Source organism: Canis aureus, chromosome 9, assembly GCF_053574225.1.
Source record: "Canis aureus isolate CA01 chromosome 9, VMU_Caureus_v.1.0, whole genome shotgun sequence".
In the NCBI taxonomy this organism is placed as follows: Eukaryota; Metazoa; Chordata; class Mammalia; order Carnivora; family Canidae; genus Canis; species Canis aureus.
Genome location: NC_135619.1, coordinates 34,822,195 through 34,836,103, shown reverse-complemented (window position 1 = coordinate 34,836,103; position 13,909 = coordinate 34,822,195). Strand labels below are relative to the sequence as shown.

Here is a 13,909-nt window from a genome sequence, read left to right as displayed (position 1 = left end):
AGCATAACCAGTTGACACCAGTCTTGAATAAAAGCGGGCTGTACCTAATCCCATCCCTCTTGAGCTCATTAAATGACTTTCAGTGCCGCTTTAAATCAAGTCTTTCTTTCTAGGGGCGGAGACCGAGAAGCTGTTGAACATCTTAAAAGTCACCCTGCTAGCTACTTGGGTCCTCCTCCTCATTCTTCCTGAACTCCCCCTTCCTGCTCATCCTCTTTCAACATCCTGCCTGGCTTCTTTTTTTTTTTTTTTAATTTTTTTTTTTAATTTATGATAGTCACAGAGAGAGAGAGAGAGGCAGAGACACAGGCAGAGGGAGAAGCAGGCTCCATGCACCGGGAGCCCGACGTGGGATTCGATCCCGGGTCTCCAGGATCGCGCCCTGGGCCAAAGGCAGGCGCCAAACCGCTGCGCCACCCAGGGATCCCCCTGCCTGGCTTCTTGCCCTCCTGACCCAATAGCCACAGACCATGATGGTGACAACTGATAACATGTATCGAACACTTACAAAGTGCCAGGACTGGTATAAGCAATTTACACATGCTAAGCCATTTGCTTCCTACAACAAGCCTAAGTGCATTACTGTTAGCCCTATTTTTCAGATGAGATGACTAAGGCCCCAACATGTCTGAGTAACTCAGGACCACAGAACTGGTGGACACGCAAACCCACAAAGCATTGAAGTGCTCTCAGGCATCTTAGAGCCCTTCCTCTTCCCCTCTCTTTTCCCCAAGTCCTTACCAAGTCCTGTCCCTTCTGCCTCCTAAATGAGCCCTGGATGGAGCCCTGACTTCATCCACTTTCTTATCTGCATGGTCCTGCTTTGGCTCAGGATTTCATCGCCTCTTGCCTGGATTCTTACCAACCTCTCCCCTGGCCTCACGGGCACTAATGTGTATCTCCTTCCCCACACGTTCCTCCACACGGCCACATCATTCATTCAGTCCTTCACTCATTTAACAAAATAGTACTAAGCAGCTCTTATCTGCCAGGTACTATGATAGCTTTGGGGTCATCCAAGTGGTAGGACAGTCCCTGACCCCAACGAGCTCGGAGTTATTGGGAAAGTCATACAGACAAACCCAAAAGAAGTATTCAGGGATAATGGAAAGGAAGATTGTATGACATGTAAGGCGGAAATTCAGAGCAAGGACTACTAGGTTCTGCTCAGCATCATGTAACAACTGATTTCTGTTGTAAATCACTCTAGTGGTTTAAACATAGCTGGTGTTTTGTTTTTTTTTAAACAAGCCTGGAGGTGAGAAGTCACAGAGGCAAGTCAGAGCTTCAAAGATAGGGGGGATCCCTGGGTGGCTCAGTGGTTTAGTGCCTGACTTTGGCCCAGGGTATGATCCTGGAGTCCCAGGATCAAGTCCCACATCAGGCTCCCTGCATGGAACCTGCTTCTCCCTCTGCCTGTATCTCTGCCTCTCTCTCTCTCTCGTGAACAAATAAATAAAATCTTAAAAAAAAAAAGATTGGGGGTTTCTTTTTCCAGTTTCTTTGGTTTGTCCTACATGCCACAAGATGACTGCCATATCTCCAGCCATGTGTTCAGGCATGAAAAAAAGAGAAAAGGCGAAAGGGCTAGATCAGCTCATGTGTTCCTTTTTTCTTTTTGAATCAAGTGAGATTTTGCTTTCCTAGAAGCCCTATCCTATAGACTTCTACTTCGGGTTCACAGCCCAGATCTGGATTACATCACCACCCTTAGCCAAAAGGGAAGCTGAAAAAGTATTTGGCTTTTCAGCCTCTGTAGTGGGAGGCAGCAAAGGAGAAGGAGGTTGGGTGTGGCTGCTAAGCAGATAGGCTACATATGCTCAAGAAAGTTCCAAGGCAGAGATTATGCTTGCTCTCCCAAAATTCATGTGTTGAAATCTCACCCTCAGGTGATGGTATTAGGAGGTGGGACCTCTAGGAGGTGACTAGGTTACAAGGAGGGAGGCCTCATGAATGGGATTGGTGCCCTTATGAAAGAGGCCCAAGAGAGCTCCCTTGCCCACACCCCCGCCCCCTCCGTTTACCACGTGGGGACACAATGAGAAATCTATGACCTGGAAGCCAGCCCTCACTCCACCATGCTGGCACCCTGATCTCAGACTCAACTTCTGTTTTCAAGCTGCCAAGTGCATGGCATTTTGTTATAGGAGCCTGAACGGACTAAGATACACTTAAGCTGAGTCTTGATTCCTAATACACCATCCATAAATGAGTACCATCACTGATGTGCTGGTTCTCATTCAGAAATGCTGTGAGAGTGAAACTTTATGGACAGAATTGTCTTGTCATCATTATCATGTACCTGCTAAACGATAGGAGATACTTAGATAAGGGTGGAAACACACCTCACATTATCCATCACCATCTCCTGTACCTCCTGCTCCACTCCCTCCTCCCACTGTCACTCCCTGCCCTATATTCCCTTCTTTGCCTATGCTCCCACTTTAAGCCTTAGTTTAGACATTATGTTCTCCTGAGAGCCATCCTTGACTTGGCTCAGTGGACCTCCCACTGGAGTTGCCATGATTTGTAACCCTGTGGGGCCCCCTGAGCTCTGTGAAGACACCACGTCTCTTGTTCTCTGCTGCATCCCAGCCCCAGACCTCCTGTCTCCTAGAAGACTTATGGTAAAAAAAAAAACTTGTTGAATGAAAATGCTCCGTAAACATACTGTGGCATATCCATATTTACAGCAAGTGTCTTTAATCCTAGCCAAAAAGCAAACAAGCAAACACCTGAGAAGTGAAGCCAAGAAGGAATGGGCTTAAACTTGATGTGGTCCAGTACCAAGAAGCTACTTCCTGTTAAGATCTGTAGATAATCCTATCACTGGAACCAAAATTAGAATAAGACAAACCAATAAATTAGGCTGAGAGATGGTGCTCAAAGGATCTAAGTTGGTTTCCTGGCAACAAGGACCCAATTCCCCTGCCTCAGACATACCTCACTGCACAAGCCAGTGTTTACCATATGAGGCTTATCTAGTTCACCAGGGAAGGAAGATTAACATTATCCAGGGCCCAAAATGTGCCAGGCACCACACACATGCCATCTCACTTGCCTCCCCACAACTCGGGGGGCAAATGGCCATGCTGAATAGGCTACAGGGCTGTAACATGCTGTGGGGACAAATTAGCCCCAGTGGTAAACTAAGGTGATTTCTTGCCCACACAGTGTGCTTCTGCACAGCTCTCCTCCAAGCAGATTCTGGGATCTGAGCTCTCTGGTGTGACTCCATCAACCCTATCCTGCATTCCCAGCCGTGGAGATCTCTCACCTGCACCGGCCTTGAGGGCAAGAGCATCTCTATCCCAACTTGCTGCTTACTTCTTCAACTCATAGGCATCTGGAGTTACCTTCAACTTTTGTCTGCTGAGGTCTTTTCCTCTCAGATGGCCCTTCTGGACAGAATCCAAGACTATCCCACTGGCTTTCTCCCTCCTGTGCCTTCTGCCTGGTCCATGCCAGATATCCACATATCTTTCATTCTGAAAGATGTGGGTAATGCAGTCCATCCATCTTAGTCACCTCTCCCCTAACCTGCCTTCAAAGCAACTTCTTGGGTGCTGGGTGGCCCAGTGGTTGAGAATCTGCCTTAGGCTGAGGTCCTGATCCCAGCGTCCTGGGATCGAGTCCCATATCGGGCTCCCCACGGGGAGCCTGCTTCTCCCTCTGCCTGTGTCTCTGCCTCTGTCTATGTCTCTCATGAATGAATAAATGAAATTGTTAAAAAAAAAAAAAAAAAAGCAACCATCTTTTGGTGTTTGTATTTTCCAGGAGTTATTCCCTGGTCCATTCTTTTCCAAATGCAGAGGATGCATTACAAGCTCTAGAGACAGTCTCCTTGAAAGCCCTGCCTCTTGACTGGAGATGAAGGATTCCCTCCTCCTACCACATATTTCTCTCCCTTGGTGGAGATGGAACTCACAACACAAGAAGAGCAATTTCAGAAAAATCCTCTTAATTTGTTTCTAACTTCGAGCCCTTTTATGCCATCAGAGTGGATGTGGGAATTAAGAGCAGCAGCACAATCTCACCACATATAAGCTTCCACTTGAGTATCTTCTACAGATTTGGAGCTCTTGGCCAGGCACGGGATAGAGGTAATGGAACTTAGTATATCACACACACACACACACACACACACACACACACAAAGGAGATATTATGGACCAGAGAGAAAGGGAGGGATAAAATCAATAGGCATTATAACTTTTTTTTCAAATGTTGTCAAGGGGCTAAGCCCTCCATGAGGGCAAATAACAGGAACAGTGGCATTTAGAAGCCAAGAGATCTAGAATGATATGGGATTGTATCAAAGGATAGGATATGGAGAATAACTGCAAGGTTCAACGTGTGGTCATAGGTGTAAAAGAGATGGTCTTTGGAGTTGCAGTAATTTGAACAATGCCCCTCCCCCCAAGACAGCCACATTGTAATGCCCAGAACCTGTGACTATGTTATGTTACACAGCAAGGGGCGTCTACAGCTGTGATTAAGGATTTTGAGATGAGAAGATTTTCCTGGATTATCTATGCGGGCCTTCAATATAATCACAAGAGTCCCCAGAAGAGGAAGGCAAGATGACCAAGTGATAGATGTGACAACAGAAGCAAGTATTTGAAATGACACAAGCAAGGGCTGCTTATCAGCCAAGGAATGCAGGAGGGCCCCGGGGCCAGGAAAGGAAAAGGGACATTTCCTCAAGAGCCTCCAGAAGGAATCAATCCTGATGACACATTTTGTCCAGTGAAATTGATTTTGGGTAATTTGTTATAATGGCCATAATAAACTCTACAGGAGTCAAGATCTAAAAATTGTGAGCCTAGACTGCTGAGTGGGGGGATCCATGTAGAAGAGTTCAAATCACTTGTGATGGTTGTGGAACTTGCACTGGATAGACAGACATAAGGGGGGGGGGGCAGTTTTTAATAAGTGAGGATGAGTGACAAGGAGATGTGTAGTTGACAGCAAAGAGGAGAGGCAATATTTCTAGAGAGCATGCAATTCAAAGGAGCATTCTTTTAGTTCAAGCCTCACAGAAGTCTTGTTGCAGCCTAGTGATGACAAAGAAGTCCCCTGGGTGGACCTGGGCCAGAGCTGGCCTAGTCACTGGATAAGCAGGAACATCCATCCAAGGTGCAAAGGACAGAAAACTATGGGCAGGAGTGGTTGTGTTAGTTTCCTCATGCTGCTATATGATAAACCTAGTGGGTTAAAACAACACAAACTAATTTCTTACAGTCCTCAAGGTCAGAAATCCCACATACGTTCCATTGGTATAGAATCAAGGTATTGATAGGGTTGAGTTCCTTCTGGAGGCTCTAGGAGAGAATCTTTCCTTTGGCTTTTTCAGCTTCTAGAAAGTCTAGTCTTTGAGTTAGCAAAACTCAACTTTGGCATTGGAAAACTCTACAAAGACTACAAAGAATATACTCCCAAAGCAATAATACATCTTCCTAAACTTCAAAAGCAAATCAACAGCAAAATGAAACCTGCACTTAAAACACTTAGCTTTCAAAAATAAAATAAATAAAATAAAAATAAAATAAAACACTTAGCTTTCAATAATTTTGATTGCCACTTTTTATTATCATTAATTGAATGACCCCAAATAAATGGTTAATTAGTTGCTTTATAAGGGCATCAGCCATAATCCAGTTAAAAGTTGTAATATATATTGCCTATTGTAGAGTGTTGGGTGATATATTCTAAGGCAATGGGGTAGTTTATATCATTCTGAGCGTGAATAGAGAGCAAGGCCAATTGTCTGTTAAGGCTACTGATAGCATTAAAACCAGCTGCTCAGCACATGTGAGAAAGTTTTGTATTTTCTATCCAAGTGTGGGTAGGAAATGAAATTCAGGTTTATTCAAAATAGGTGTCAAGTTAGTCAAAACACTAATATTGGTTGTCAGAAAAAAAAAACAAAAACCTGTTCCATGATTGGACATGTTCATCTACAGAAAATCGAGTCTGTAGAGACTATCCCTAAGGGGATATCAAACATTCTCTAAGAGTCTTTATACCTGAGTTTCTATACCATCCTCACAGTGTTGACTGCATAAATTATCCTACCCTTGGTATGAAGAGTAAGAAAAAATTTTATTACAATTGATTCTTCCTTTAAGAAGATAAAAATCCTAACATTAGTCAACATATAGAATAACATTCATACACATTCAGGTTTGGAGTAGTGGGGATAGAGAAATCCACCAAAGAGGGAAAAAACTTAAGATAAACTTGTTTTTTTAAAAAAAAACAATGTGGCATAACCAGGAAATATCATGAAACACCAAGAACATCAAGAAAACCACCAATTAGCACTTTAAGTCTTTTTAGGATTTGGGAGAATTTCTTTTTCAATGTAGCAGGCTGACATACTGCAATTGCTCTCCTCCTTCCCAAATTTATAGAAATTATGGAAAAGACATAAAAATAATTGATAAATATTTAGCAATGTTTGGAAATAAGAACTCTTTATTTGACAAACCACAAAAAAACTTGCACAAGAAAAGGAAATTAAAAACCATAATGCATGATTTTCAAAGTGTGGTCACCAAACCCAAATCAGCATCACTTGAAACTCATTCCAAATTGCAAATTCTTGAGCCCCAATTCAGATCTAATAAACCATAAACATGATGGGAACACATCAATCAACAATTTGTGTTTAATAAATAGAAAATATTCATTCTCTTCAATCGCTTAAAATATTTACAAATATTGGCCATTGGTAACAAAGGAATTAAAGAAAATTCATTGTTGCATTTGGGTTAGAACTTACTAAAGCCACATCATCTTATTACGTGCACAGCTAACAAGGAGAAAAACTAGATGCCCAGGGCTAAAAAGCCTGCACAATTTAGAAGGTGATTAAGATATGCTTATCAACACAATTCATTAATGTAGCTAAATTTCTATTTCCTACAACTATCATCTATCAATTACAACGATACCATGTGTTAGATATTTTGAAATGAATATTGCGCATTGAGCAGATAAACTCTGTATTCTGGCAATGAATGAAATCCCAAGAACTCTGTTGAATAGCTCAAGAAAAACCTGCTCTTAACTCAAAAACCACTAACTTCTTGATTCTTCATAGCAAGAGAATGCACAAATGTAAAGAAGACCTGCCCACACCTCTTTGACTCTGTACCCTAAGATCACCAGAAAATAAGTATTATCCAATTCTTTCTCATTTTCTAACTGAAGAGAATCAGAACTATCCTGGTAATTTGAAATCTCAAATCATATAATGAAATTATTTCCTGCCAAAACTTATTAGCATTCTTGCTGATAACCTCTTTTATTCTAAACCAACTTTTTTTTTTTTTTTTTGGTTTATAATTTCTTTCTTCTAAAGTCACCACAAATTCAGGAAATTGGTGTCATATAAGTCATATTCACAGACCAAATGCAGGATTAGGAAACAATACTTAAAAAATCCATGAGGTCAGCTGCCTGGGTGGCTCAGTCAGTTAAGTGTCCAACTCTTGATTTCAGCTCAGATCATGATCTCAGAGTGGGGAGGTCAAGCCCCACTTTGGGCTCTGTGCTAGGCATGGGGCCTGCTCAAGATTCTCTCTCCCTCTGCCCCTCCCCCCTTCTCCCTCTCAAAAAAAATTGATGTGAAAAATACTCAAAAAAAAAAAAAACCCTCTCTTAAAGGAAATCAAAATTACATAAAATTTTTATAAATTAGTGCTTTTAAATGTCACTTAGAGGGATCCCTGGGTGGCTCAGCGATTTAGAGCCTGCCTTTCAGCCCAGGGCATGATCCTGGAGACCCGGGATCAAGTCCCACATCGGGCTCCCGGCATGGAGCCTGCTTCTCCCTCTGCCTGTGTCTCTGCCTCTGTGTGTGTGTGTGTGTGTGTGTGTGTGTGTGTCTGTCTCTCGTGAATAAATAAATAAAAATCTTAAATAAATAAATGTATGTCACTTAGAGGAGTATATCGAATCAATTGTAGCATATCTACAGTGAAAATAAAGCTTCATATATAAATTTTAAAGTTAATATTGAGCAAATAAAGCAAATAGAATATTTATATAAAGTTCAAAAACATGCATAGTTTCCAGACACATGTATATGTATTAATTGTATAACAACATGAAATTAAATGATAAGCATCACCTTTGGTGCAGCTGCTACCTCTGGAGAGGGAAGGAAATGGGACCAGGGAGCGTTATACAAGCTATTTTTTTTAAAACATTTTATTAAAAAAAAAAAAAAGATTTTATTTATTCATAAGAGACCCAAAGACAGAGACAGAGAGGCACAGACACAGGCAGAGGGAGAAGCAGGCTCCATGCAGGGAGCCTGATGTGGGGATTCGATTCCAGGTCTCCAGAATGATGCCCTGAACCCAAGATAGCCGTTAAACTGCTGAGCCACCCAGGGATCCCCCTATACAAGCTATTTAAACTGTACCTTGTGCTTTAAAACAAAACAAAACAAAAACCTCAATTAGGACAAAACATTAATATTTGATATTGAGGGGATGCATAGGTTTTTTTCCTATCTTCCATTATTTTCTGTATCTTTAAAATATTTGTGATTTTTTTAAAACTCAAGACCTGAAAGACAAAATCCTCATAAATCAAAATCGGTGGATGCAAAGAAGTACAGAGAACTTACAGTCTAAAATGAATCAGGGCAGCCCGGGTGGCTCAGCGGTTTGGCGCCTGCCTTCAGCCCAGGGTGTGATCCTGGAGACCTGGGATCAAGTCCCAAGCCAGGCTCCCTGCATGGAGCCTGCTTCTCCCTCTGCCTGTGTCTCTGCCTCTCTCTCTCTCTGTGTATCTGTCATGAATAAATTAATAAAATCTTTTTTAAAAAATTAAATAAAATGAATCAGAAAACAAAAACTGAAAATAAATTTTAAGAAGTTGGCAAAGTGCAAATAAAGACTGAAAATGTTATCATTTTTAATTCATTAATAAATGAATTAAATATCACACAAAATACAAGAAAGTGCTCATAGAATTGCCCAGTGTTGGGAAAAAACAACACGCTAAGACTAGAAATAATTTACGCTTCCAAAAGCTTTTTTGTTATCTCTATACTATTCAATGTACTAGAAATTGAAACCAAGAACAATTTTTTTTAAACTTTTTTTTTTTTTTAATTTTATGTATTCATGATAGAGAGAGAGAGAGAGAGGCAGAGACACAGGAGGAGGGAGAAGCAGGCTTCATGCCAGGAGCCCAACGTGGGACTCGATCCCGGGTCTCCAGGATCGCGCCCTGGGCAAAAGGCAGGTGCTAAACCGCTGTGCCACTCAGGGATCCCCCGAAACCAAGAACAATTTTAAATGTCCATGTCTTATTTTAAAAAACATAACAGAGGCATTTGAGTGGCTCAGTGGTTGAGCATCTGCTTTTTTTTTTTTTTTTAAAAAAGACTTTATTCAGGACAGACACAGAGAGAGAGAGGCAGAGACATAGGCAGAGGGAGAAACAGGCTCCATGCAGGAAGCCTGGCGCGGCACTCGATCCCAGGTCTCCAGGATCACACCCTAGGCCACCCGGGCTGCTCTCAGGTCAGGATTCCAGGGTCCTGGGATCAAGTCCCGCATCAGCATCCCCATAGGGAGCCTGCTTCTTCTCCTGCCTGTGTCTCTCTCTGCCTCTGTCTCTCATGAATAAATAAAATCTTTAAATAAAAATAATGAACACGTTTCCATGAAATGTAACTTCACTTTCCAAAACAAAACCAACCAAAAAGATATAGTGAGAAAACTAGCATTACTTTACACGTCTGCAAATTTCTTTACTATCTGGCCTAATGGAAGAGAACTGCTTGTGCATGCAGTCTGCTGTGGTATGCTGTTTGGGTTGAAGCATACAAAATCTGACCTCACACAGGTATATCATTGGAAAACAGAGCAGCAGCCATTTCAGACAATTGTGGATATTCTGAGACACAACAGCAAAACTCAACATGTCGTAATTACAAATTACTTGCAACGTGGAGTCTGTGCTTTGGCACAGTTACATTAAAATCCCCTAGTTTATCTTGCTGTTTAGAATGGATCCTGTTACCATGCACGATTTTGTCAACATTGTGCATTGGTCATTCTCCCCTCCCTGTAGGCTCTCCTCGACCTGCGTAGTATTCTTAGGGCTTCCTGCCTCAACTGGCTGCAATAGTGACAAGGGGAGTCCCTCAAGATGGAGGACAGAGGACTCTCTTTTGATGCTCCTTTCCTCTTTCAGTGATCTACTTATAACACACAGGGGGAAAGGTAGACAGTTGAGAACAGAAGAGACAATTATAAAATCCCAAATTGGACCGGCAAGGTTGTGAACTTCCTGAATGTGTATTTGGTTGGGATGTTGAGGGTGGGGACACAAATTAATGACTGAACTGAATCCTTAATTGATTAATTTAAAATTTATTTTAATTTTTAAAAATTTAAACAAATGAAGAGGTTGAAAAATAATACAACTACACATTTCTTCTGAGGAAAAGCTGTGAAGGGAGAGCAGCAAGAGGTTGTAAGATGAAAGGTGGGATTTCCGTCTGCATTTTTCAAATGGCAGAGACATGGTATCTTTATAGGCAATAGCCAAGGAAAACGACTGAGATGATGATGATGATGATGATATGGTATCTGGCCTTCAGATTTGCAGAAAGCAACCAGGTAAGGCTTGGAAGAGTCCAAATCCTCAGACCGGTCATCACTGGCCATGAGCAGCCTCTTTAGTTTATCTCTACATACTTTAAAAATACTGATTTGGTGTAGATGAGGTTATACAAAAAGGTTGGAAGGCACCACTTTAGATAATCCTCAAACTATGAAAATGAATTTTATCCATTCATTCATTTCAATACCTGAGCACAAGTAAGTGTCAGGCACTTGCTCAGGGCTGTGGAAAAAGTGAAGAAAAGACGAGAGGATTCCTGCCCTCATGGAGCTACTTCCTGGTGGGAGGAAGAGGTATACTGGAGACTACAAACATTATAAACAAAAGTAGATAGGTGGATAGGGAGGCCGGGGAGATATGGGATGGTAAAGAAAGGCCTGATGAGAAAGGTGACAAACAGATTTCAAAACGGTAAAGAAGCATGCCAAGCCCAATACCCAAGGGAAGGGAGTTCTAAGTAGAAGCATTACTGAAATAGCAAGGAGACCACAGTACGGCCTAAAAGGCACTTTCATACTCAAGGGCACAGGACAGCTTTCAGTGCTCAGTTAGCATCTGCAGGGTTAGCATCTTAGTGCTTGCATCAAATTATTTAATTAATTAAAACTTTCTTCAACAAAAAATAACACGTGCAAACTGTGTAACACAGTACCTGACAAGGATACTAAAAAGTCAACTATTACTGGTTAAGAAAAAAGCAGAGCTCTTCCACCTGGAGTTGGGAGTGGTGAGTCTGAAAGCTAAATTCTTGCCTCATCCTTTCTGTAGCATACAGCACTGCTGGACACGGCTTACACTGCACAGAGCCACAGAGAAGACCCAGAACTTCTCTTACAGAAGATAAGCAACAATACCTATCTTACCTGTCTAAAAGTTGCAATTAATAAATGGATTCTAAATTACATTGATCTGTACTGCTAATGTTAAAGCGCAATGAAAATTAGAGCAAGTCTGAATAATAAGCATCCCTTTATTTGCTGACGCCATTACAAAAAACAGATTACATTAGCAACAAAAAAGTGTTTTCTTGAAATCAGAGGCAGTTACTCCCCAAAATGTTAAGTAAAACAGTGTACAACATCAGTATTAAAATGTTAAATTTTATATTGTCTTCACCACTTTTGATCTTCTGAACAATTTTATTGAGCAAAATAAGATAAAAGATTACATGTTTATCTTCAGGAATGTAAAGGTCTAATTATTCAAACAGTTTTTATTATAAAACTAAACTCTGAAGGTGTCTACAGAGTTGGCTTTTTTTTTCTCTCTTTAAATCAGTAGTCTAACAAGGATTAGAAAAGACAAAACTCTGTTCAGTGTTTCTGACAAAGTAGAAAGGGTGAAAACATAAATAAGGCTTTAATTTGGCAAAATATAATACAATGCCTTCTGTTATCCTTGAATGAACAGTTTCCCAGTTACTTCACTCTGTAAAAGATCAGAAAGAAAGACATTCATTTTAAGGCAAGAAACAAAAGGCAATCAGAAGACATCTGTCAAACACCAAAAATACATATTCTATTTGATCTAGCATGGCTCTTTCAACTAGGATCAAAGCAATTACAGTAATGGTAATCAAAAACAAGAGAGAAATAGCAAGATTCAGAAGCTTTTGAGGTAGATTTAAAAATATGGGTGAAAATCTCAGACCAAATGGAGAATAATGTGAGGATTTAAAAATATTAGAAAATTTAAGAGAACATTGGGAATCCATTTTTATTAGTTCTACTCAAGAAAATATAAAGCTAATCAGGTGAGCAGCACTAAAATTTACAACTCTCCCCCCATGAATAAACAAAGTTTCAGACAGAAATTTTCTGAGGTCATGTGAAGCTTTCTAAGTCAGAATAATTTTAAGAAATTAAACTTCAAGGATGCCTGGTTTGCTTAGTTGCTTAATCATCTGCTTCAAGCTCAGGTCATGATCCTGGGGTCCTGGGATAGAGCCCTGTTTTGGGCTCTCTGCTCACTGGGGAGTCTGCTTCTCTCTCTCTGCCCCTACCATCTGGCTCTGCTCTCTCTCACATAAATAAATAAAATCTTTTTTTTCTTTTAAAGGAAATTAAACTTCAGAAAGTCATGAGAGAGACTAAAAAGACAACCAAATGCAACGTGCAAATTCTGACTAGATCCTGGTTTGGAAAAAATAGCTAAAAAAATATATGCAGTGTAATTGTGGAAACTTGAATGAGTTTAATGCTGGATAATTTTATATAACTACTGGTTTTATCTGTTTGGACGTGATAATGGTATTATGGATTTATAAGAGAATGCTTTTGTTTTTCAGAAATGCATAATGAAGTATTTAGGGATAAAATGTCACGACATCCAAAAGTTACTTTCAAACAGTTTGACATCAACCAAATACGTATATACGTGTAAAGAGGTAAAGCAGGTGAAGGATGTGTGAGTGTTGCACTATTCTTACAACTTTTCTTTATGCGTAAACGTTTTCAAAATAAAAAGTTGAGAGGAAAAGAATGAGAAAGTTAAAAGGCAAAGTTACCACTGGCTATCATGTTCTTTAATTAAAAGCCAGATTAATGTCGGATCAGGCAGTCTACATAGCCCACCAGAACAGGGCACTATTAAGTGCTGTATAAACACATCACAAAATATGAAAACCTGAGCTATAGGATAGCAAGTGTGAAGTGTAGAAATAAAAGCTAGTTTTTATCTGGAGCACTAATTCTTGTACTTCAATACCACTGTAAAAGAACATCTTTCTTTCAGAAACAAGAAACAACTACATCATAAAAAAAAATCTATTTGCCGCATGGAATAGGTAGAGCACATACATACAGAACACGTACACAAAATTCCACCTCATTTTTTTCCGGATAACATTGAGAGCCTCTCCAACTCACTATTGATAAACCAAATGCTAATTTTAGGAAAAAATGAGAATTGGCAACACAAACTCTAAGAGGCTGGCAAAAAAGGATTAGACAGAATGAGGAGGGAAAAAAGCAGCAACATAAAAAGGTCAGAGCACAGAATGCCTGAATTACAGAAGCAAAGTACCAATTAAGAGCATAGGTAAGCACTGGGCAGAGCTCACCTCAATTTAAATCCCAGCTCACCTAGTTACTAGCCGTATGACCTTGGGTAAATTATAGAAGCTTTGTGGATCTGTTGTAAAATGGGAATAAAAAAACAAATAATAACACCAACCTACGCCCTGCCCTGGGCTGTTGTCAAGATTAAGCAAATGACCCCAAGTCAGAAGCCTGTTCAAGCTTAGAATGATATT

General features: G+C 40.5%; 1 protein-coding gene across 9 annotated transcripts in view; it reads right to left on the bottom strand.

Moving 5' to 3' along the window:
• Positions 1 to 11,606: 11,606 nt before the first annotated feature.
• Positions 11,607 to 13,909, bottom strand: part of KTN1 (kinectin 1) — a 111,883-nt gene continuing 109,580 nt past the window's right edge. For all 9 annotated transcript variants that reach the window (XM_077909397.1, XM_077909392.1, XM_077909394.1 and 6 more), the window contains one exon: positions 11,607 to 12,084. In XM_077909397.1, the coding sequence (XP_077765523.1) occupies positions 12,080 to 12,084 (5 nt within the window). In that variant the 3' untranslated portion in view covers positions 11,607 to 12,079. The remainder of the gene's footprint in view (positions 12,085 to 13,909) is intronic.